The sequence below is a fragment of the Halichoerus grypus genome, chromosome 5, assembly GCF_964656455.1.
Source record: "Halichoerus grypus chromosome 5, mHalGry1.hap1.1, whole genome shotgun sequence".
In the NCBI taxonomy this organism is placed as follows: Eukaryota; Metazoa; Chordata; class Mammalia; order Carnivora; family Phocidae; genus Halichoerus; species Halichoerus grypus.
The window spans coordinates 166,907,531-166,933,046 of NC_135716.1; the positions used below are offsets into that span (position 1 = coordinate 166,907,531).

The following is a 25,516-nucleotide window of genomic DNA, read 5'->3' on the forward strand; positions in this document are numbered from 1 at the left end:
CTCCTGGGCCCTTCCAGGGAAGCTTTCTTGATGGCCAAACTGGTTAGGAGCTCCCTGGGCTTGCTCCTGGCCCAGCGCCGATTCAATCACTCAACAAATCTTTACTGAGAGGCCACGGAGGGCTAGGTTCTCGCCATTTTGAATTGGTCCAGAAACAAAACCGACAAACGATCCCTGCGCCCTAGTGGAGTTCACATTCACATGCGGGGGGTGGGGGGAGACAGACCACAAACAGTAAAGAGAAAGTCAGTAAGATGGCCTAGTGTGGGACAAGGTGGGGAAACGGAGCAAGGGGAGGGGGTAGGAAAGAGGGAGGTGGGCAGGCCGCAATTTTAGCTGGAAATGATGGCCTTTGGGTGAAGACTTCGCCAATGCCCTCCAGCCAAAGACCGCCAGGAACACAAGGCAGTTAGCAAGCTGGGACTGCATACTCCATAGGGCTTACGGGTGACTCGGTGAGAGGGTGTTTGTCAGGAAGGCCTTGGTGTAGGATTCAAGCTTGGGGTAGGGGATTTGGGAGGGCTGATGGAAGCAGGGCTTGATTCTAGATTGGATGCTTTCAGGAAGCCAGGCCAGTTCTACACTGGGGATCCTAATAAACTCTATCTAGAAGGAGGGGAGACCAGGCCAAGGTTACAGCTGTCTTTAGTTCCTACTAGCCGGGGGGCGATTGCATTCCTTTCCTAGGTTGGCTGTAACGTCACCACAGACTGGGTGGCTTATAGTGGCACTAATGTAGCCCTTCACAGTTCTGGAGACCGGAGGCTGGAAGGTCCACATCAAGACGTCAGCCGGATTGGTTCCTTCTGGAGGCTCTGCGGGAGAACCCGTTCCACGCCTCTCTCCTGGCTTCTGGGGGCTGCGGGCAATCCTTGGCATTCCTTAGCTTGTAGACACATCATTCCAATCTCGGCCTCCCCCTCTGTGTGTCTGTCTCCTCCTTTCTGTCCCTTAGAAGGACATTCATCATTGGATTTAGTCCATTCTAATCCAGAATTATCTCATTTCAAGATCCCTCCCTTATCCTTTAATTACCCGGCAAAGACTCTTTTTCCAAAGAAGGTCACATTCTGAGGTTCCAGTTGGACATACCTTTTGGAACCACAAGTCAACCCATCATAAAGATGGTTGGTCCTTCTTGGGGCTTGGGCAATGTTCATGTTTTGTCTGGGTTCAGACATGATTACAGAGTGGTGCTGTTTGTGTTCATCACCGACGCAGCGTGGCTTTGTCTGATGTTGATGTGCTGTAAAACTGTTTTTTGTTTTTTTTTTTAAAGATTTTTATTTATTTGTTTAACACAGAGAGAGAGAGCACAAGTAGGCAGAGCAGCAGACAGAGGGAGAGGGAGAAGCAGGCTCTCCGCCGAGCAGGGAGCCCAATGCGGGGCTCGATCCCAGGACGCTGGGATCATGACCTGAGCTGAAGGCAGCCGCTTAACGACTGAGCCACCCAGGCGCCCCTGCTGTAAAACTGTTTGACGGGAGAACACCAAGGCCCAGCTGTGAGCGCCAGGCCAGCCCCTAGAGGTCACGGCCTGCTTTCCTCTTTCACAACTTGAAGGCAGTGAGGGAGGGGGCCATGCTGACATCTGGGAAGAGTCCTAGCCACAGGGGCAGGGTTGGGGGACCAGCCAGCCCCCCGCCTCCCCCCACGAGGTGGCTGCAGCAGAGTCAGCAAGGCGGGGAGAGGTAGGAAAACAGAGAGGTAACGGGAGTGGGTGCAGAGTAGGGCCAGACTTGCAGTGGAAAGAGTGGGTCTTCCTCTGGAGGTAATGAAGGGCCTCCGGAGTACTCTGGGCGGAGCAGTGATTGTGACATGACTGACCAGGGTAGAAGCAGGCGAGGTTTTTTTTTTTTTTTTTTTTTTTTTTAAGATTTTATTTATTTGCCAGAGAGAGACACAGCGAGAGAGGGAACACAAGCAGGGGGAGTGGGAGAGGGAGAAGCAGGCTTTCCCGCTGAGCGGGGAGCCCGATGCGGGGCTCGATCCCAGTACCCTGGGATCATGACCTGAGCCGAAGGCAGACGCTTAACGACTGAGCCACCCAGGCGCCCCGCAGGCGAGGTTTTGATGGAGTGTTGGGGCAAAAGCCTGCCAGGGGTGGATGCAAGAGCGAGTGGAGGAGAGGAAGCTGAGACAGCAAGATAAGACCATTCTTTCCAGAAGTGGGACGGCAAAGTGGAGCAGAGAAACGGAAGGAAGCTGAGGTAGCTGGTGGGGAAATGGAATCAAGAGAAGGTCTAGAGCGGTCTGAGCCTGAATGCTGCCGGGAATGGGCCCAGGAGAGGGCGGCCTTGGCCTTGGCCGTCAGTAGGAGGGCACAGCTGCAGGGGGGCAGACGGGCTCCCGTGCCCAGTGGCGGCCTGGCTGGTGCAGGAAGGCCGAGGCATGGCGGGTGGGGGCCGAGGCAGGCAGGCAGGCCGGCCGGGAGACCTGGGCAGCAGAGGGTCTCTCCTGAGAGCTCCTCCCACATCTCGCTTGCAGGGCACGGGTAACCTTGCCCCCAGCCTAAGGTGCAACAGTGTGCGTGCTTCGGGCCCTAGGCGTGGAGATAGCCGAGCCCGCGAAGGGCACCAGAGATGGAGACGGAAGGGGTAAAGAGGCCTTGCACTACCTCCATCTTGACCCCAAACTTTCTAACTGACTAACTTCCTTCCAGCTTACCTCTTAGGCAGAAGACCCTGCAGGCACAGCGTCCCCCAAGGGAACCGCAACTCCCCCCTCAAGCAATAGGGATGGCCCTGACCCCAGCAAGACCCCACGTGACTGACAAGACAGTGACCCACTTGACCTTCACTGTCCCCCTGCTCGGACCCTCCGGCCTGTGTCCCACATTCTCCTAATACAAACCTGGAGGTATTTTCAGCACTTCGGAGACAGTCTTTAGGACACTAGTCCCCTGTCTTCCCAGTGTCAGCCTCACTGAAATAAGTCCCTTTCTTGTCCCACCACCAATGTCTCTCTGCCTTTGGATTTTGTCAGCGGCCAGTGGTCCAACCTGGTCTGTATGGGACCCCCGGAGCCGGGTGCTCTTGCGCCCCCGTGTCCCGGCCACGTGGAGAGGGAGAAAAATCGGAAAGGGCCCAAGCTCCTGTCTCTCACAGACCCCCGGCACAGGCAGGGCAGCAACCCACGTCAGGAGCTTCCCTGCGCCCTTCAGAGTGCAGAACGTCAGGTGCAGGTGTGACTCCCTGCTCTACCGCGTGCCAGAGTGTGGCCTTGGGCGGGGTGCTCTCCCAGAGCCTCGAGCCCCCCAGCTGTGAAATGGGGCTCTCCCGGCCTCCTCTCAGAGCTGTTGGGAGAACGAGTGCCCGCAGGCTGCAGGACAGAAAGCCAGACCGCTTTCCCTCCTCTTCCCCTCGGCGACCGGCCCGCCGCCCTGGGAGGTCACACTGCCACCACAGCGGCTGCAAGAATGGGAGCGGGGCCCCGCCTGCTGGCCGAGTCCGGAACTGCACCTCCGCCCCGGTTCAGAGGGCGGTGCCTCCGAACCCAATTCCCCCAGTGGAACAGGCAACGGTTTTACTCCACGGAGACAGATGCCATCCGAACTCAGTAGGTGAGCACTCCAGAGCCTTCCCGCCACCCCCATCGGATGCTGGGGACTTTCATCCACCGGCCCCCTTTGCTCCTGCGGCTGCCCCTGTCCCTGCGCGCTCCTGCGTGCCCTCCCCTCTGCCACTTGAAAACATCCAAGGTCGTCCCTCTGAAGCTTTCCAGGACCCTCTCCCCTGAGCCCCCCCGCTTCCGAAGACAGAATTACTGGAAACTTTTTCTTCCGTATTCTCTCAACATTTAGACTTAATTCTAGGTTTGCTAAACTGTGAGAGAGGGAGCACTAGAACGCCTGTCTCCCTGGCTTCAGGGAGACTCACCTGTGGCCAGGGACAGCCTTATTCATCCCCCGCCAGGGGCATTTTCTAACATCTGATTCCTGAAATCCCCCCAAGGAAGTCTCCCTGACTCTGGGTGGGGGTGGGGCGAGATGCACGTGCTCTGGATTTTCTAGTATTTCTACATGAGCATGTCTCTACTAAGCCAACCTTCCTTCCTGCCTTCCTTTCCTCCCCTCCCTCCCTCCCACCTTCCTCTTTCTTCCTCTTTTTTTTTTTCTTTTTAAAGATTTTATTTATTTGACAGAGAGAGACACAGTGAGAGAGGGAACACAAGCAGGGGGAGTGGGAGAGGGAGAAGCAGGCCTCCCGTCAAGCAGGGAGCCCGATGCGGGGCTCGATCCCAGGACCCTGGGATCATGACCTGAGCCGAAGGCAGATGCTTAACGACTGAGCCACCCAGGCGCCCCTCTTTTTCTTTTTTAAAGTAAGGAGGAAAAAACACCTTCTGTGGTCTCCTGGTAACTCAAAACTTTCCAATTCCCCAGCAAAGCTTACAGGGTGGGATCTGGCCTCTGCCTTTCTGATTCCTCCACCCCCTGTGGGCCATCCCCTGGTCCTTCTGGTTCCTCTGCCTTGAGAAGCTTGAATCCATGCTCCTCCGTATGGCAATTCCCTACTTTTCTTCAGTGCTCTACTCAAATGTCATCTCCCTAGAGGCCTCCCTGACCTCCTTGCCCATCTCAGCTGTCTTTACCTGTCCATCCTTCCACTAAAGCCCCCAGCAGGTGACAGCATCGCTAGAGTGCGCGTTTCCCTCCAGAAGGCAGGCCTCTTGCAGGCGGGGTGGCACACTTCCGTGTGCCCAGCTCACACATTTCTGTATTAGTTGAAAGAAGTGGGGCCCCACTACCATGGTTTGCTCACAAGCAAAATGAAGGATCCAGACAGGATCTCCTAAGTCCTTTGGACTCTAGAACTCTATGATTTGCAGATAATGGGCGTATTTTCGGCAAGCTGTCACCAAACAGCTGATTCTGAGCGGGGAACACCTGGGGAATGGGCCGCTTCCCGTCAACAGGTGTCCTTCTCCACGGGGTTCGTCACCCTCTCCCGCCCTGGGGAGGGGAACAAGGGTCATTCCCTCCCTCCTTAGCCGATGGCCCACAAGCCAGCACAGGACTCTGGGGAAACCTGCAGTCGCTTCTCCTCGGTGGGTGCATGTGCCAGGCCGGGGAGGTGCTGAGTCCCACAGCAGCGTCGTGCTCACTAGAGTGGTAACCATCTGCCAGTCCTGCGGTGAACAGGAGGGGCTTATCCACCTGTGGCCCGTCTGGAGCTGTGTTAAGGGCGAGAGGCAACCGAGCCCCTTTCCGAGTTGCCCATCTCTGAGAGGCACGACCACCTGACTGGAACAACTCAGAAGGATGGTGCCAGGGGGACCAGGTTTCCACGTATACACACCTCCTTAGGTCAGGGAACTACCAAATTAAGCAGTCCTGCTTCCACTGAAGTCAAACGGGCCCTTACAGGGAAAGGTATAGCTTGGCAGGCTTGGATATTCTCTGCTGAGCCTTCTCTGAGACTACACTGCAAGTTTCCCCCCGCAACTCCAATTCTGAAACCAAATCATGCAGGGTAGAAGCTCTTTTGCCACCAAGGGTTTATTACCTAAACTAGATCTAAGCCCTTTAACATAACTTCAGTGAGTCATCCGGTTTGGAAAACTTTTTTTTTTTTTAACTTCAAAACAAACCTAGCCATGAACAGAGCTACAGCCTGCCGAGCATATCTGTCGCCTTCGCTCATCCCAGAGGCTGCGTCAGCCCGCGCTCGGGCTCTGGATTCAGACTAGAGTTCTGCTATAGTAGGACCATAGGGAAGTTTGTTTTGTCGGTTTTCTCACCTCTAAAGTGGGGATAAAAACAGGCCCCTCCTTAGGGCTTTGGAAATGAAATGACTTGCTGTAAATGGTGGGCAGGGTAGACAGGTGCTTGCTGAGGGGCTGTGACCAGCACGAACGGTCACCTTCACTACAGTACGAGGGAGGTGTCCTTGTAAGATGGGGACCCTCATTTTCACAGAAGTCAACTTCTTACACAGCTGAGATCTTATGGATCCCTGTTCTTCCGCAGGCTGCTCCTGCCTCCAGTCCGCACTCTGAACCCAAGGGATCTGGAAGCTAGTTGGCATCTTCATCACAAAGCCAATCCCTGCATATGAGGTCCTGTGTGCAAGACACACGCATTCGATCCAAACTCTGGCTGAAATCCCCTACAAACCTCCCGACGCAAGCGGCTGGAGCCAGAGTGCAGGCCGCCAGGCCCAGGCAACGATGCCCACCAGGGACCGGTGTCCCGAGGCCCTGGCGCCCCGCGTCCGTTGTGCGGTTCTGCCTCCCGATGAAGGGCAGCAGGCACCTCTTAACCCACTTTGCTCAGTGAGGCTTCAGTCTGGGGACTGGGATCTCTAATTAGAATTTCCACATTCGGCAGGGGGCATCTTTATTTGTGGTAATAAAATGGGGCCAGAGCATCGCCTCCCAAGTCCATCCACTGTACCTCTGACAAACGTGCCCTGACGGCGGCGGGAATCCGGGATGGCAACCGAGTCACAGACGGCACGAATGACAAAAGTTACGTTTAATTTACAATGTAATAAAGGTTACAGGTAAAAAGCTACACATAAAGCGTGAAAAGGCCTATTACACAAATGTACAAATCTCTGTACAAAGCTCCTATCACTGTTTGCTACCTTCGTCTCCTATGTTTGTTAGCTGGGCCCAGTCCTGGAGCTCTGGGTTATGAGAGCTCTCAGTAAAGGAGGGGAGAGCCTCTGAACCAACATTTAAAAATGTCCTCTTAAAGACATCAGGTACTTGCAAAGTAAAATCTTTTCCTTTTTAATTGGAATTGCTGCTCTAACTGGTCATATCCTTTAAAAATTGCCTTCACAACACACTTGAAAAGGAAAGCAAGACTTTAGAGAGTAGAGGACAGTACTCTGGAATCAAACGAGAAACTTCGGCAAGTAGGGTACTCAGATGTGACAAGAGAAACAGGTAAAGTTCCAACAATACTGTAAGTTTCCAACTACCCATCTGTGTCTATGGCACTGGTCACAGATGAAGGAAAATCAAAATGTTCTCATTCCAACAGAAAGGACAAAAGAGAAAAAAGCCTAACTATCAGACCTCAAAACCAGTGACCTAGGCAAACATCTCTGAGTTGAAACCTTAGCTTAACTGAAGAATTCTAAACCCTCTTCTGATCGCCCTGGGATCCACGGCAACCCCTTCGCTATCTGGGACTTACAGGGACAGTCAACAGAAATCAGGCTGCTGGCCCCACAGGCTGGTGATGCTGCTGCCACCGCCACGGCTCTAGATCCCACCTGAGGGCCTGGAGTCTCCTCCCAGGGAACGCGCCTGTAAATCAAAATGCCCCTAGAACGAGGGAGAAAAGAAAAAGGAGGTGATAGAAGACCTGGGAAAGAGCCAGGGCAGCCTACTTATCAGGAAATATGAAACACTGCTCTACACTCAAAGTGTTCTGAAGACAGGTCTTTATGGGATATTCCCCAGCTTTAATAGTACACGGTTAGGGCCCCAGGAGACATTCTGAAAGACGAGACCGCACACATGGAAAGTTTTTCTCCCTAGTTCATTAGCTCCCCCCTCACCCTTCCACCCAATTCCCACCCAATCCCACCCTTCTCCATGACCAAAAATATCAAATCAGTAAGGAAGGTGTGGGCTTCTTGCCCGGCCAAGCCTCTTTTGCATATTTCTTTTTCTTGGGTTCGTTGACGGCTTCGGGGTTGTAGACCGCAGGGTTTGGTGCAGGGTTCATGTTCACTGCTGACGGCACAACGGGAGTCAAGTCCACATCAGGGGCGAGGTTCGGGTATGGCATGGGCAAGCCACCGATGAGTGCTGTCCCGTGGATGCCGTGCGGCTGGGAGCCGGCCTCACTGTGCGTGGGGGGCAGGCCCCCGTAGAGTCCTCCACTGAATGCAAAGTTCTGCATGCGCCTGCTCCCCGATTCCTCCAGGCCCAGGGAGCCAGGGCCTTCCACCCGCTTCTTCTGTGGTTCGTAAGGAACAGAGGAAGCAAGTAGGTGAGGCACAAGAGGGTGTTAGTTAGCCTTTTCTATTCCAGCCCTAGAAAACTCGGAGAAGACCCCCAACCCTCTAGCTTGTTTTGTTTCCCAGACAACCTATTTCACTGTCTCCTGAAGTCTCAGGGTTTGGAGACCAGATAGTCACTGTCTAACCTGAGGGCTCCCAAACACCGCTCCCCACAAAGGGTTCACAATCCTACAACACACTGAGAAAAATGAGGATAATGTGTGAACTTTTCATAAAGTAAAACCTATCCAGTTTAAGTTACTACTCTTTATCCTATAGTCACAGCCTCCCTCTCTTCTGATGTTAAAATACCCTTTCAGGAAGCAGAGGTGTTAATAGTAGTATTTAAGTAAAAAGTTAGTATCTTCATATTGATCGCCTGATTTTTGAACATTAATCTGAGAGCAAACAAATCTGTAGTGATAGTAAGTAGTCTACTGGGTCTTGGGGCTGGGAGTGGGGGGAACTGACAGCAAGGGGACATAAGGGAACTTTCTGGGGTGATGGAAATCTATATATTAATAACAGTGGTGGTTACCCATGTGTATACATTTGTCAAAACTCAAACTATACACTTAAAATGTATTTTACTGTATGTAAATTATATCATAATAAAACTGACAAAGAAGTAAAAATACCTGCTGGTTTTATACTTTGTTTTGGGGGGGTAGTGAAAGGAGAGGGAGAGAGGGAATCTTAAGCAGCCTCCACGCCTGCATGGAGCCTGACACAGGGCTCAATCCCATGACCCTAAGATCATGACCTGAGCCGAAATCAAGAGTCGGACACTTAACTGAATGAGCTACCCAGGGGCCCCTGGTTTTATACTTTAATGACAAGAGAACATTCCAAAGGAAGAAGCAAAAAGAGAGAAAAGAGCTCTAGGAGGAATGTGACACAAACGCTATGGAGATGCAGAGAAACATTCCGTCTGGTACTTTTTCACAGTGGCTTATGAACGTTCATGAAAGATCCCCCTCAACCCTCTACCCCTTTTGGATTAAAAAAGACTAACCAAAAACTTGACATAGGTAATCAATCTAGTCTAATATAGTCCAAAGATTTTTTTTTTTTTTTAAGTAGGCTCCACACCCAGCATGGAGCCCAACGCAGGGCTTGACCCTGAGATCAAGACCTGAGCTGAGATCAAGAGTCGGACACTTCACCGACTGAGCCACCCAGGTGCCCCTAAAGATTTTTTTTTTTTAAAGATTTTATTTATTTGAGAGAGAACGAGAGAGAGAAAATGCAAGCACAAGCGGGGGGACGCGCGCAGAGGGAGAAGCAGGCTCCCCGCTGAGCAGGGAGCCCGATGTGGGGCTCAATCCCAGGACCCCGGGTTCATGACCTGAGCCGAAGGCAGACGCTTAACGACTGAGCCACCCAGGCGCACCTAAAGACTTTTTTTTTTTTTAAGTAAAACTTTCTATAGCACCTCTGACCAGCATTTTCCAATCACTTCTTAAAGATCTCTAATTCACAGGGATCTCACTACTTCAAGGGGCCATCTGCTCCCTGTGGACAGTCCAAGTGGTGACATAGTTCCTCCACATGTTGAGCAACCAGAACATCTCTGTAATTTCACCTCCTGGCTCTTCAACATACCTGATCTTTCAGCCTAATCCAGTCTAGGCTGCCTTTCCTATCTGTGCCATTCCCAATCACAAAACAAAGGCACGGCCATAGCTGGAGGGGCCCTGCAGAAATGCAACAATGCCTCTTCCTAATAAGCCTAATAGCTTACTTGGAGTCAGAAGGGCAAGGCTAAAGAAAAGTGGGTCTCTCTGCGTCCTGCTGGGAGGTAACTTTACAGACCCCCAGCGCACCATAATTTACGCGCAGCATCAAGCTGGCTGGTCACCTGCAGTCTTTCTATGGCACTCCAGGATCCCGTAGATTCAGGTGGAATGAAAATATTTCCACATGATGAAAAATAGGAGAAGAGCAAAGAATGTGTTTTAAAATTAAGCACATAATTAACACTTACCTACACATAAAAGCGTGGGTTTTTAAACCAGACTATATGGCATTTCAAATACTGTTAAAAGGTGCTTCCTACCTTGACTGGGACCACTGCAGTCTGCACCATGTTCCGGAAGCGACCAACTGAGGGATCCACATCCTCTGCAGAAGATATGAGAGATGGGTTAGTTTGATACTCTGCTGGGATGATTAAGGGAATAGGGCCCACTGCAAACAAAGTAATCACAACTCATATTAAAACAGTAAAATACAACTAACACTTCAAGTGCTTACTGAGCGCTGGCACTCTGTTAAATCCTCACAACTCCACGAGGCGAGTACGACTACAATCAGCATCTAACAGACATGCTCAGGCCTGGAGGGGTGAAGTGCCTGGTCCAGTCACCCTGCTGGGGAGTGGAAGGACCAGGGTTTGAGTCCAAGCAGCCAGAAATAGGCCTTGGCTCTGGACCACTGTGCTGTCCTGCCTTTCCCAAGTTCTTTCCCATTCCATATGATCAGTCCCTCTTTGAAGGGGGAAATCAAAGAGCAGATTTCATCAACCCCAAGCTAGTGATAAAACAATGACACATGACACATGGGAAGCGGTCACACACCACGTACCCTGCCAATGCCCACTCATTAGCAAATACCAGAAATTAGGATTCAGGCCCAGGGCTTCCAAGTTAACCTGGCCTCCTGACCTGAACAACTGTATACAATCAAGACTTACTAAAGGAGCTGAAGCCCCCTGTCCAGGCAGGGTGGAGAGCAGCCCCCTTTTCACAGGTTACACACATACACATTACTGGTTCTAGCCTCATTCACTCCAGGAAGAAAAGTGCTAAGACCAAGGAAGGGACGTGCTTGCAGTAACTCTCTCATGCCTCATTTATTGGACATCAAGCATCAAAATAAAGAGCAAGATACTGTCCCGCCTTTAAGGAGTTCACAGCTGAAAAGCCAGATAGGCTACAACACAATGGAGGGGTGCAAGATAGTGTTCCTGGAGCACAGAAGGGACGACTGGGCTGGATCACCTGGGATGAACGGGACCTTTCTCGCTGAAGGCTGAAGGTCTGGAAAACAGGCAGGCAGACTTACTATCATTACTAAAAAAACTACTCCAAGCCCCTTTGTCTTAATATAGTGGTGGGAAAGGAACTGTTTTCGTATTAGGGGCTGTATATCTGACTTTAAATGCATAGAGGGTGCCTGCTATTCAAAGAAACACCCCTATGAATCCCTTCGGAAAACAAAGATTCACTATTTGAGTAATTAATCCCTTGTTTGTTTAATAAGTCTGGTCTTTCACATATTAAGATGCCTCCAAAGAATACACCCTGGCATTACATTCACAACCAGTCTTTGCTCAGTGAATGAACAATATATAGAAGAAAGAAGGAAAGATATCCAGGCTCATTAGGAAAGGGACGAGGTTTCTGTAAAAGGCATCCTTACCTTTTTTCTCACCCCATAGGAGCCCTGTTCCAATCGTCCCCTCAGCAAGGCAAGCTAAATGAAGCAAAAGAGCAACTGGAGCCCAAGAGGGGTGGCTCACGGGGTATGCACCCCACGTGTGCAAAAGGCCTGTGGAGGGGGAGGATAACTCTCTGGGGGACCCTGTCCTGTGCCATGCTGGCTGAACGGTGCTCGGGCCTCTCACCCTCTCCTCATTTCTAGCCATTCCACTCCAAGAAAGAGGATACACCCATTCCACGAGACCTCTGCTCCTCGAAGATCTACCAACAAGTTCCTTGCTAGTAAGTCTACTTCTGGCATAGGAACGGCTGCACGGATAAAATGCAAAAGTGATGGTTGATGACAGTGAGGATAATGGCTAATGTTTGTCAAGGGCTTACTGAGTGCTGAGCACTGATCTAAAGTATCTGTACAGGGGCGCCTGGGTGGCTCAGTCGTTAAGCGTCTGCCTTCGGCTCAGGTCATGATCCCAGGGTCTTGGGATCGAGCCCCCCGTCGGGCTCCCTGCTCAGCGGGAAGCCTGCTTCTCCCTCTCCCACTCCCCCTGCTTGTGTTCCCTCTCTCGCTGTGTCTCTCTCTGTCAAATAAATAAATAAAATCTTTAAAAAAATAAAAAAATAAAGTATCTGTACATATATTAATCATTTAGCCTCCCCACCAGTCCTGTGAGGCCAATATCTGTTAAGTCACTTGGTCAAGGTCACAGAGCTACTAAGTGAAGAGGCTCATTTCAAACCCAGGTCCTCTTAACCGCTATGCGAGGCTCTGTCTGAATACACATTTCGCGCCAGGGCAATGATTTTCTTTCCTTTTTTTTTTTTAATTTTTTTAAAAAGATTTATTTATTTATTTGAGAGAGAGAGGACGAGGGAGAGACAGCGTAAGCACATGAAGGGGAGGGACAGAGAGAGAGAGAAAGAAACTCTAGCAGACTCCACACTCAGCACAGAGCCCAACAAGGGGCTTGATCCCACAATCCTGAGAACACGACCTGAGCCAAATCCAAGAGTGGGATGCTTAACTGACTGAGCCACCCAGGTGCTCCCCAGGGCAATAATTTTCAAGGAGAAAAACAAAAGACCAGACCCTGAGTTCTAAAAGAGATTTAAAAGATTGACTATCCAGTGATTCCCAAATTGCTGGCTGTTCATCAGTACAAAAAAGAGCTTGTTTAAAACAATAAAATCTCTAGGTCCAACCCCTAGGAATTCTTATTCAATAGGTTCTGGGGTCCAGAAATAAGTTTCCCCAACTGGTCACTCAGCCCCTGCCTGAACACTTCCATTGGGCATTCACTGCTTGGATAGTAATCCTCTCTACTTCACACACCAAACAAATGGTTGGATCTTTCATAGGGATCTTTCTGATTCTTCTTCTAAATATAAGGATTTTGTTGTTGCTTTTTATGCTGAGCCAAATACTTGCTACTCACTGGCTCTGGCTTGCCTACTCCTTCCTCCCTAAGGTCAGCCCTGCAAATATCCAACCACAGTGGCCATGCCTCCTCAAGCATAGTTCCCCTACATTCCCAGCATTTGGGGGACAGTGTTCCATAGCTGTGAGTCTCCTCCTCCCTCAGGACTACATAACACATTCAGTGGTTGAGGCTGTGCTTGCATTTGGTAACCTGTTTGGGTGAGTTCTGCTCAGAACACAGGTGAGTGGGGTTACTATCCCCTACTGTTCTATTAATGCAATTTTAAACTGCACTTGATTAGTTTCCACATCCCCCTGATGACTCATTCAATTAACTAGATTTGGGTTTTTTTTAATGAGCTGTCACTGGAATGGATCCTCTCCATTTAAATAATTGATATTTTGAACCTATGTGCAGGACCTGAAGGTTATTCTCACTGTACTTCATTTGGGAAGTAAAAGCAACTTGTTAGTTTGGGATCTTTGTTTCTATCCATTGAGACTGATCTCTAACAAGGTTTTCAGAATCTCAATTCCATCCTCATCATACAAATGATACCTCCTGGCTCAATGTCATCTACCTACCAGAGTACTTGACATATATGTGAGCCCAATAAATGGATGTTGAATGATGGAACAAACTGGTGAATTTGGTGGCCTTCCCATAAACAGATGCTCTCACCTTGATGACGTCTCCATACAAACTCTCTATACATTACTTCCTTACAGAGAGGCAAGTCTTTAGTGCAGTTAATGGTGACAGCAGAAGGCTCTCCAATCTTAGAGTTACCACTCACACTCAGAATTCCACAAAGACAGTAATGCTCTACTCTGAGGTAAAAGACAACAAACAACTCTACTTCCATCTCCACTATGACACAGGCTTGCTGGACCAGCAGGTGGGAATTACAGCCTGGCTCTGTATACTGCATTACGCGGGCCCTTTCTCTGTCTATTTCTTTCACACTGCAACTGGATAATACTTGAGTGTTTGAGGGTACTCCACTGATGACCTGTAAGAATTCTCTTTCCTTAATATAGCACTGGTTATCCTACACCTTGTTGAGAAACATTATAACCAACCTACGCATTGTGCACACTACTCTCTGAGATCACAGCTTTTTCATTGGAAGAAACTAGGAAGACATTTCACCTGGGTTGATGATCTCATCATCCTCACTGAAAGTCACCCGTGAGTTCTTCCTCTTCCTCTTTGGTCTCTGAATGTCGAGATTCCCCTCCTCAATGGTCAGGGTGGAAATCCGCTTGTTGTGGGCAGTGTTGAACTCTGTCAGGTTCTAGGCCAGGGTTCACACAAGACAGACAGGAGTCAGTACACAGGGAATCTGAAGACCATAGAGCTAAACAGGGGCAAGAAGGCTTTAGGAGCGAATGTTAACCTCCCCAGGCAAACAAGATCCTCTTGTATTCAGAAAAGACTCATTACTGCCCTTAGACTGCTACTATTAACAAGCCTCTTTTGACAAAATATGGAACATCCCCACTAATTAGTGGGGCAATGATGGTCACAAGGAGGTGAAGAACCTTGAGTTGAGAACAGGTCATCTGTGCAAATATCCCTGAGGTGAGGTTCTGTGTTTCTGGGGGAAAGACTATCATGTCTTCATGCTGAGAATTAAAGAATGTGACCGGGAGGAACTCCATGAACTGCCTTAAAGTAACGAAACAGAGATGAGAGAGGGCAACTGACAGCTTCTTTCCCAGTAGCCCTCCCAACTGAAGCTCAGAAGGACAGGGCCAGTGCACTTAATATTTGGCATTAATGGTTTGTCACTCCCCGTCCCTGTGTATGGCCCCATTTCTATTCATAACCACCCATCTATTTCAATGATTAACTTGGCCTCAGCACTGCTGCCTGCCTCTTCCCAATCCTCTGGACCTATTCCAATCTGCACTGCAGTCTGAGACACTCTAAATGTCTTGAGAATGAAGACCCAGGGAGGACCTAATAAACTGAACTTAAAAGACAGGGAAGCAGCCTGGAGGAGAGATGGGCACCAGTGACTGTCAGCAAGGTGCCTGGCTATGAGGCTACTTCTTTAGAACAAAATAACATGTAAATGATAAGATTTCTGTTGTGCTTTTTTTCCTAAGGGCTGAGAAACTGCCTTGATGAACAAGAGGTAAATGCATGAGGGTGGGTAAGGGTATGCTGGCATTTGGTCTACCTGAATAGACCAGTCACACCAGTGCAGCGATGGACATGTTAAGGACAACAGATGCATCACAAGCCACTGGGGCTAGCCTCTAGAAAAGGACAACTTTAGCACTTTAAAATTACATCTTGTAAAATTCATGGCCTTCAGGGCAGCTAGGCCCATAAGACCAAAAGCAGTCTAGTTCTACTCAGAGATTCTTAGGCTATTTGAGCCATATAAAAAAAAAGCAATGTTGGGGCGCCTGGGTGGCTCAGTCGTTAGGTGTCTGCCTTCGGCTCAGGTCATGATCCCAGGGTCCTGGGATCGAGCCCCACATCGGGCTCCCTGCTCGGCGGGAAGCCTGCTTCTCCCTCTCCCACTCCCCCTGCTTGTGTTCCCTCTCTCGCTGTGTCTCTTTCTGTCAAATAAATAAAATCTTAAAAAACAAACAAAAAAAGCAATGTAAATGAACGAAAGCTTCAGTCTCTCTAAGCCTGTGCTGTCTGACCAAACTTTCTGGGTGATGGAAATGTTCTATATCCTTGTCATTCAATATGGTAGTCACTAGCCACATGTGACTACTGAGTACCAGAAATGTGGTTAGTAGCTACCACACTGGACAGGGCAGCTCCAGGAAAGTTTAACTCCCAGCCCTGGCTTCTAACATCCAGTGAAGGTATACAGACGACCATGAAGGTCTGACAGGAACTCCTCGAGAGGCCCGGCTGGACATAACCAAGCCCACACAGCGCAGCTGTCCCAGGTGCATCACATCTGGACACACTGTACTGGAAAAGCAGCAAACCTCCTGAAGCTAAGTCACTGGCATTTCAAGCTACACAGAACAGCTACATACTGCAAAACCCAGAGTCCCAAAAGACAAAATAACACCGTAGATGGATATGGAATTACATCAAGCTCGGTCTCCTCCTCTGGAAGCCCCAGCAAGCCCTTGAGCTCATCGTCCTCTCCACCCATCTTCTCATCTCCCTTCACAGCTGACGGCAGTGTCTGAGGCTTCTCACGTAGAGTGTAGGCCCTTGTGGATGCGCCGAACGAGACTGTGGAATCGATGGGAATCTGCTGAGGCTTGTGAGGTTCCAACCGAATGTGACCCAAGAAAGTGCCGTGTGCTGGGAATAACCAAATCAGAAATATAAGAGAGAAACACAGAAACAAAAACCAACCTGAGTTGTAGGAGGGCGAGTAGTTCCTCCCAGCACATCAGTTTTGCTTTTTAAAATGAAAATAGCATGGGGTCCGCTTTGCATCCCTTGTCATGGGTCACCATGAAAAGGAAACTCTTCACTGAGTCTTCAATCTCTTCAGTGGATTTCTTACACATCTCCAGACCCGTCGCTACCCCATCGAACAAAGACCATTGCTCACTCTCCGCTGGACAGGTTTGGCTTCATTCTGGGTCTAGCAGGAATCGCTCCAACCCAACAACAGCCATGACCCGCAAGGCAGAAGACAGGCATTGCTGTGGTCTGACCTCTCCAGCCCCAAGTGTAAGGAACATAAGAACTTCTGGCCTGGTGGCAGTTATGTTTGGGTTTTCCCCAGGACAATAAAGGACATTGGCTGAAACAGGTGCATTATGAATGCCAAGTCAAACCAAAATTCTACTAGAGAGTCTCAATATTTCTCCATGTCAGCATTCTGCATGTTATAAAATGGAAAGAAAAGATGAGATAAATTTGCAAGTAAGTACTTGTGAGACAAGCCCCTCCAAAGTCATTATATAAGCAGATTGTGTGTGTGTGTGTGTGTGTGTGTGTGTGCGCTAGAGGAGGGGAAAAGGAGTAGCACATGATCAGCCCAGGAGCAGGAGGCTTTACATTTTACACTATACTGATACATGAGCAAAATGAATAAACTTCAGAGCCCCATGCAGTTAAGTCTCAAGTGCATTTCTGGGATTATCTTTGGCAAAGATGAAAATCTTACTCGGAGTGTGCTCATGGAATTAAAACTGGTATTATTAATAGTCAAAGCAAAATGTAGCTGGAATAAAGAACCCATCATAAAAAATTAAACTTTGCTCAAAGCAAGTATTTTTTAATGTCCTGCAACACTACTCTAATACATTAATGGAGCTTTCCATGGCTTCTGCTTAAACCGGACCACAATTTTATCACGGTCCTATAAACACCTGAATACCCAGAGCCCCTGGTTCCTGGGTACCTTTTTTTTGTTCTCTGTATATACCTATTGCCTTTTCCAGGACATGACTTCCCAAAACCCTCTTCTCTCTCTAGTCATCAATTATTTCAGGAAAATAGGAGATATCACAGAAAGAGGAGCTGATTTAAAAACCAAACATAAACTTCTTCCTCGATGAGCAATAAAACATGATTTCAAAACTGAAGAACCCAAAGAGCATTTTCACATTGCCCCAAAGGGAATGTGTGAAACGGGATGGGATGTGAGTTACTTACTACTGTTGAGATCTATTAGGAAAACTCTCTTCAGATGCTTGTGGTAGACCAAGGCAGCGTGGACCCGAGAGCAAGACTGGTGGTCAATGGTAAAGTCACACAAATCAGGGTTTCTCCCAAATAAGTAATACTTCTTCTCATCAATAATCAGTTTCTAAATAAATATTAAATTAAATATTACTTAAATCTTGTTTCAACAGGGTTTAGCAAAAATTCTTCCAATCTAGTAAGTAGAGAATCTTGAGTAAATAAAATTCCTTGCCAAGGTGAAAACAAAATTATTTCCCACTATTCTTCAAGATAAAAAGCTCAGAATAATTTACTAGCATTTTGGAGGGGGGATGGCAATTAATCTCCCCAAATGCAGTGGTTAAAGGTCTTGTGTTGGTATGAAAAGAACTTTTCTTAATTCTATTAGATGAATGTAGCCTGTGGGAGTGGCTGTCTTCCATCCACTGGAAATTTAAGATTTCACTGGATCTTAATTTTAGGCCAACCAGAAAACAAGAAGTACAAAGCATGTCTACAAAGTAGTAAGACTGCTGTTCAGAAAATCTACATTCGAATGAATATTAACAATCGGTGAGGAAAGGAAAGGGGTGTAAACACCTATGTGTATTCTAATCATGCTGCCATAGCCCCAAAGTATTTTTGGAACCCTCTTTAGGAAGTACAATTACATTAGATATCATTGTATGAGTACCTAAATCTAACTTCATTGGCCACAAAAAAATATTACTCTAAGTTAACTCTAAATGAGTATTTGCTGTGTCCAAACATAGAACTACTTCATGGGGCAAAGATTTTCTAGGTTTGGGGAAGAAGGGTATGGGGATTAACATTTATTGACAGACTATTTACCGCTAGGCATTTTAAGCATAATCTCATCTAATTCTCAAAACAACTCTGTGAAACAAGTATCACCTCTATTGTTAAAGACAAGAAAACAGATGGAGAGAGATGAAGTCACTCATCCAAGGTAGCCCAGCTGGTTAAGTAGCAGAGCTGGGATTTGAACTCAGGTGTGAATGACCTGCAATGCCAATATTGTAAACAATGTGCCACTATCTGAAACAATTCTAAGAGAAGAGCTCTAAAATGTTTCTAGACACTGCTATGGCACTAAAAAGGACCCAAAACTATAGAATGTCCCAGTATAACAGCAGAAAAGGGGATTTCACAGACCAGGAAACTATTACAAAAAAAAAAATTATGAGGGGAGAAGGAGCTGATGTAGAATTGTTAACTTTTGATTTTGCCAAAGAAGGACATTAAAAAAAATTCTCACCAATTAGTAGCATCATAATCATTTTATAAAAGAAAGGTCATTTCAACACCAAATAAGTAGGAAGGAAAGGATAAAGGACATTCTTTGAGCTCATTTTAGCTTTATGGAACACTCACAACAATGTCCTTATTTTTCTTTTAATTTTTTTTTAATTTTTATTTAAGTAATCTCTACACCCAATGTGGGGCTTGAACTCATGACCCCGAGATCAAGAGTCGCACGCTCCACCGAACAAGCCAGTCAGGCTCCCGATTCTTATCTTTCTTTTAATCCTGAATCAGTAAAGCCTTTGCTGGTTGGTTGTAGACTGGGTTGTTGTAGATGAAGGACTCTAGATGAATTACTGCTAACACTTTCCCAGTTCTAGAAGTCTACAACTTGACTGCTCAAGAATGCTATATTTTTCCTTTACACACAGGTCTCCTTAAGCTCTAGTTCACATTCCACACTAACTCCTCCTGAAATCCCCAAGAGAAGACAGCACAAAGCTGAGTAGAGAAATAGTCAAGTTAGTATAGTACCAGGTAGGACTCAAGAGGCTTAGATTTCATTCCTGGCTGTCACTGAACTCACACTGGGCCACTGTTCTCCCCTGTGCTTCAGTGTCCCCTTATGAACCCAGAACTATACCTCCCACTGATACTGCTGAGCACGCAGGCGCCACACACTGTGCTAGGTTTCCTGCTATGTCACTTGGTCTCCACAACCTCTCTGTGCGGTGGGCAGGTATTTTTATTCTTATTTTTAGGATGACAAAATTGAGACTCAAAGAACATAATTAACATATTCAAGTTCACACAGCTAAACACAGCAGTTACCCCCTTATCTGTGGGAGATACATTCCAAGACCCCCAGTGGATGCCTGAAACCTCGTATATACCAAACCTTATATACTGTGTCTTTTCCTATACACACATACCTATGATAAAGTTTAATATATAAATTACACAGTAAGAGATTAACAACAATAATAAAAGAGAACAATTATAATATACGGCAATAAGTTAATGTGAATGTGGTATCTCTCTCAAAATACTTTATTGTACTATACTCACTCTTCCTGTGATGATGTGAGATGACAGAATGCCTATGTGACGAGATGAAGTGAGGGGAACGACGCAGACACTGTGACACAGCATTAGACCACTACTGACCTCTGACAACATGTCAGGGGGATCAGCTGTGCCAGTAACTGAAACGGTACCACAGCTAAGGGGGGATACTACTGTATTTGTAAGCTGGATTAGAAATTCAGGTCCGTCTTACTTCAGAGTCCAAGCTCTTTTAACCACTACATTATGTATTTTTTTCACTCTACCTACATCGAAAAAATGCACCATAAGGCAAGGAACATTTTAAGAAGTGAACAAGTACTATGGGTAACTATGACCCATAGTTAAAAGTGATTTTCACTATCACTTACCCAGCCTCTTTCAGGCTTAGCCTTAAGACCCAATTGGTTCAAGCTAGTCTACGTATGTGGGTCACCTATGGGAAACTGTCCAGCAGTGCCCATCTGCTGCTGGCAGAGCTTATGCCAGGCCTGTACTGCTATGGAGCCCCAAGATTTAACAAAAGCCTGACAGCTCAACCACCCCCATGTCATCCCCAAGTTTTAAGATTTGGGTTAAAAATTAGACATTGATTTAGAACTGAGAGAGCCCTGAAATTTCAACATCTTGTTCTTTCCAGGTACTGCTATGCAGGCTGAATCTCACAGCATTTTTCATTTATATTTATATGCACACATTATGTATGCACAAACTTAAATTTGCTAACTACAGTGCTCATAAGCTGGTCTCAAGGAAGCAATACATAAGATCACCCACTCCTGGGTTCTAATATAACACTGGCCAAATTTCTCTAATTCTAAGGTGCCAAAGACATTTCAGAGATTTAGGTGTTCAGGGGGTTGGGAAGGAGAAAGGGTTTCCAAATTAAAGATATACATTCATTATTAAAGGTATCTCAAGGGGCGCCTAGGTGGCTCAGTCAGTTAAGCATCTGCCTTTGGCTCAGGTCATGATCCCAGGGCCCAGGGATTGAACCCCGCATCGGGCTCCCTGCTCAGTGGTGAAGCCTGCTTCTCCCCCTCCCTCCGCCCGCTGCTCCCCCTGCTTGTGCTTTCTCCCTCTCTCTCTCTGTCAAATAAATAAATTTATATATTTTAAAGGTATCTCAATTACAGAAATGTTCAAGTATATGGGGGTAACAGTATGTCTTAGAATTAAGGAAATGTGTTAATTCTTGGACGTCAAGTGAACGAAATAATTTATTGGTTTTTCAATAGTAACTAACACCACAATTTCTTGACTAGCTATGGCTAATAACCACAATTCAGTTGTGCCTCTGAGTTATAACTCAGAGTGTGTCTTTACACACTGGGCTTAAAAGACTCATGGCTTTTGTTTTAATATTGCACTTCTTAAACCCAGCTATCACAACACATCACAAGCCTTTGACACAAGGCTAGGATATAGATAGCTCGGTTAGTATCAAGTGCTGCCTAAATCTTTAAAAATAAGCATCTCTTAGGTCTATTCGTCTCCAAAACAATACAGTGATGTCTAAGGATTGTAACTTGACAATCGTGTGGCAACTCAGCATACCTAAGAGCACTGAAAGACAGAAAACACGATCAGTTAATGGAAACCAGTAATCAGAGGGATGTTTGACAAATCAGAGTGCTTTGAAAATATAAATTATTTCACAAAGGAATGTGATATTAGCATTAAGGCTACGCCTCATTGTCTATTTCTTTCTACTACAAACTAGAGATTTACTAAATTCTAGTACCAAAATAAATTCCTCTATGTCTTCAAAGCTTCATGCTATTTAGCAACGATATTTTACACCTGTGGAACAGTCTATAGTAAAAAAAAGGCTTTACAGACATTTTAGCTAAATTATTTCCTTGAATAATCTGGATGTTTTGTAACCTTTAAGACAGAAGAACTCAAGACAAAAGGCCTCTATAAGTGACTGGCTAAGGGCATGATGAATTAACAGAATTCATCACAACGCATGCCTTAATACTTTGCAAAACACCTGGGTCTCCTTCAGGAGATCTCACAGATGCCTTTCAACCATCTTGATCTTTACTATACACGCCAAAGAAAACCAACTGCATTCAATAATGAGGCCTTGAACCTAAATTCTACCTGAGTAAGCAAACATAAAATTGCCTTAAGACATGGAGACTCACAACTCCATGGTCATAGTGGGCATAATCTCCATTTCTTGGTAAGTAAATGGCACCGTTAAGGATTAAAAAACTTATACAACCTAGTATCTAATCAAAATTCATGTTCTCGGGCGCCTGGGTGGCTCAGTCGTTAAGCGTCTGCCTTCGGCTCAGGTCATGGTCCCAGGGTCCTGGGATCGAGTCCCGCATCGGGCTCCCTGCTCTGCGGAAGCCTGCTTCTCCCTCTCCCACTCCCCCTGCTTGTGTTCCTGCTCTCGCTATGTCTCTCTCTGTCAAAAAAATAAATAAAATCTTAAAAAAAAAAAAAAAAAAAATTCATGTTCTCATGAAGTTCCATGTGGTGTTCATTCTAAAGACTTGTATAAAAGCTGGAATTCTGCTAAACTTTTCCTGTATAGTACTTATTTCAATTATAATCACGTAATTTTTGTGTGATTGTGTTTCCTACCAGATAATCTGAGGACAGGAACCATGCTTGTTTTGTTCACTGTTGCAGGCCCTCTGCTGAGCACAATGACTGGCACACAGTAAGCATTCAATAAGTGTTTTGAATGAATGAATGAGTTTCATCACCATGCCATTCTCTTTTTTTGAGCAAGTGTCTTAGCTTACTATACTTCTTTGAAAGGCTTGGGCCTGGGGCGCCTGGGTGGCTCAGTCGTTAAGCGTCTGCCTTCGGCTCAGGTCATGATCCCAGGGTCCTGGGATCGAGCCCCACATCGGGCTCCCTGCTCAGCGGGTAAGGCTGCTTCTCCCTCTCCCACTCCCCCTGCTTGCGTTCCCTCTCTCGCTGTGTCTCTGTCAAATAAATAAATAAAATCTTTAAAAAAAAAGAAAGAAAGGCTTGGGCCTGAATTGCATAAATGCAACCCAAAAGTGAAATGCAACCTACATCATTCACTTTCTTCTTCAGTTACTGCGTATCTTGTAACTTCCACACAACTCCATGTACTCAGAGAGAGAGAATTCACCAAGTTCAGTTTGATGGGGACTCATAAGCCTATGATCAATTAAAACCCTTCATTTGGAAGGTGAGAGAAGTCACAAAAAACTGAGTGTCTGTGGGAGATACTAGGTTTGAATGTGTTATATCACCATGTGCTTTTAATAGAAAAAAAAATCAAGATGAACGAAAGTAGCATTGCTGGAAAACAAAGCACAGGAGAGGGGGTGGAAAAGTGAGTCATTGGCAAAAATGTTTAGTGTGATGAGAAAAAAAGGGAAGACATGTATTTCCATACCTCAATTAGCTTGTCTCCTTTGACTACATCCAGATGTAAACCAGGTGGGGGTTTACCTGCCCTGAAAAATAGTGAGAAAAGCATTTTCAGGATGAGTTTGTAAATGCCATTTACAATCACTGTCCCATTCAACAATGCAGCTCTTCTACCAGCCTATAATTAGTTCATGTTCAAGCAGAAATGTCATCTACTTCACTGTTATTACAGCTCCTTTCTACATTTGACACTTCCCCAGTGATTCAATTGCTCTAAAACAGACTTTAGTGGATCTGTATTTAGAGCAGCACCAAAGAAACCTATATTTTAAACACTGGATATCAACCTCAGAGAAAAAGCAGCACACAGAGTCCAAGTACTATAGCTGCGATAGTCTGGTTACTTGGAGTTTGAATCTAAGATTTACCACTACCACTAATACCCGATAAAGGCAGAATAAATCAGTTGGTGTTTGGGGCTGATCAAGATTAGTCACATCACAGAATAAACAGAGGGTACTGTCCTGAGCTCTGAGACCAATCAGAGGTGCATAATTAGGGAGCTAGGGCAATCCAAAAGCATGCCCATAAAACCAGGTACCAATAAATACAAGAGATGTTTGTTACTCTTGAACAGGTCTTCCTTGAATGGCATGTTTCAGGGAACTGTTCTCTATACTTCTTATAACACCATTCATGAGGGATACATATACATCAAAGCACCAAACAGTGCCTGGTACATACCAGACTCTGAGGAAATGGTAGGTGATCTCAAATAGTCTCTTCTAACTCTAAGTTTACAGTCCTGGTCCAACTTCTTAAATCAATGCAGCAAGGGACCAAAATAGGCATACAATTTGTAGACTGAAACAACTGGGTGCTACAAAAATGCAGAGGGACCCAGAAAACAGCCACACTTTCACTTGCTTCCGGTCTTTGCTCCTTTTAAGTTTGAAGAAAGAACAATCTTGCCAGAGCCCCTACATTTGCATACACACACACACACTGCATCCTCATCCATCTAACTGAAGATGCAACATAGTCATCTCACAATCCTGTCCCAACTCCTCTATACGGCAGTTCTTGAAAGGACAGTGCATTGGACAAAAGCCCATTCTGTACGGAAAACAGGGAAAGGAAAGTTAAATGTTACATCCACAACATACCTTCTGAACTCCTACTATGTGCCTGGCTTAGGCCTAGGAGCTGGGAACACGAAGATGAATCAGACAGCCCTTGCCCTTGAGGAGCTCAATATAACGGGAAAGAAAAAGGAATTATGCATAAACTGTGACGAGCTACAGCAGAAACAGCTCTAACTCGGATGGGTCTCCTTGCAAGGCAATTCATATGTATTCATCTTGCACCCTGCTCAAAGACTAAATTAAATTATTCCATTATTCCCAAGAGCTTGAGAAGGGTCGAAAGGGGTTCATCTCAGCAATTACTGACGTCCACTTGTGCCCGGCTTCGAGATGGGTCAAGCCGTCCCGGCCCTCAGGGCGCTTCCAGTCTGCGGGAGACAGACACGTACCGCACGGGAGATGCAGCAACGACAGAGGGATGCGGGGCACTGAGCTTGGGCTGGGGCCGGGAAGCGGGCTCGTGCGCGCTCGGGACAGAGAGCAGGGGGGCAGGTACGGTGCTCCACAAGAGCACCAGGCACTCAGTCAGGAGTTGGGGTAAGTTCGGGGCCAAGGCCCCGAAGCGCCCCAGCAACCGGCTGAATCGCCCAAGGGACTGCCTAAGCGAGCACCCCAGAGCCCCCAAGTCTGGGTTTCCTCAGTTTCTGGGCCCGGGCTCCAGGCTCCCGGTTCCTCCACACGCCGCCCGGCCCGACGGACAGTTCTCCCTCAATCAGTTCCAGGGTCTCTGAGCCGTTCGGCTTGCTGCGAGAAATGAGCCGCCCTGCCAGTCCGGGCCTAGCCACTCCAGCCCTGGCCAGGCCACTCCAGCCCTGGCCACCCCGCCACTCACCAGGTCGGGCAGTCGAACAGCGGGAGGCTAGAGCCGGAGTTCGCGGCTGCCGCCATCTTGCGTCTCCCCCTCCCATTTGGCGGGCCCTAAGCACGCCGGGAAACTGGAAGACCCGAGGGGAGAGGCGGCATCCCAGCAGTCTGTGCGTACGCACTCGCGCGCGCGCGCGCACGTATTCCTACGCACGCATGGGACGTGTCTAGTGGCCGTGAAGACTGGAGTCTGATTTTTAAGTTCTTTTCCGGTGTTTTGAGACAGCTGGGCTTCTCTGGAAGAGTCTCGGGAGGGTAGGGCTTTCCTTGGCCGGGAAGTGTCTGAGGAAAGGTGCTTGTAAGGAGGGGTATCGGTCTCCCCTGTGTTCTCCAGACGCCCCTGGGCTCTAAAGTCTTGGGACCCTGTCCTTGTC

At 47.3% G+C, this 25,516-nt stretch overlaps 1 protein-coding gene, 1 long non-coding RNA gene and 1 other non-coding gene across 5 annotated transcripts; 1 reads left to right on the forward strand and 2 right to left on the reverse strand.

The window, feature by feature from the left end:
- Positions 1-241: 241 nt before the first annotated feature.
- On the forward strand, positions 242-6,387 carry LOC118542594 (uncharacterized). Of its 2 annotated transcripts, XR_013448311.1 has the most exons (3): positions 242-2,210; positions 2,488-3,562; positions 5,972-6,387. It is a non-coding gene; the product is annotated as an uncharacterized LOC118542594 (long non-coding RNA). The 2 variants fall into 2 exon arrangements; XR_004920676.2 differs by having other exon boundaries at positions 242-3,562.
- Positions 6,388-6,461: 74 nt separating this feature from the next.
- Positions 6,462-25,252, reverse strand: PPP1R8 (protein phosphatase 1 regulatory subunit 8). Of its 2 annotated transcripts, none has more exons than XM_036102966.2 (7): positions 25,111-25,252; positions 23,159-23,219; positions 17,425-17,500; positions 15,896-16,116; positions 13,978-14,122; positions 10,024-10,088; positions 6,462-7,921 (listed from the first exon to the last, which is right to left on the reverse strand). In XM_036102966.2, the coding sequence occupies exons 1-7, from the start codon at positions 25,164-25,166 to the stop codon at positions 7,568-7,570; spliced, it is 978 nt and encodes a 325-aa protein (XP_035958859.1). In that variant the 5' UTR covers positions 25,167-25,252; the 3' UTR covers positions 6,462-7,567. The 2 variants fall into 2 exon arrangements, with proteins under 2 accessions (XP_035958859.1, XP_035958858.1); XM_036102965.2 differs by having other exon boundaries at positions 17,425-17,578.
- Positions 21,052-21,217, reverse strand: LOC118542596 (small Cajal body-specific RNA 1). The gene has a single exon (XR_004920677.1).
- Positions 25,253-25,516: the final 264 nt, after the last annotated feature.

Excerpts from the sequence above, each read along its gene's own strand:
- PPP1R8 (XM_036102965.2), bottom strand. The coding sequence starts at position 25,166 with ATGGCGGCAGCCGCGAACTCCGGCTCTAGCCTCCCGCTGTTCGACTGC. Across the intron at positions 17,579-23,158 it reads AAGGAGACAAGCTAATTGAG|AAACTGATTATTGATGAGAA; the intron begins GTATGGAAATAC and ends ATATTTATTTAG. Across the intron at positions 14,123-15,895 it reads AGGAGGAGACCGAGCTTGAT|AACCTGACAGAGTTCAACAC; the intron begins GTAATTCCATAT and ends ACCCTGGCCTAG.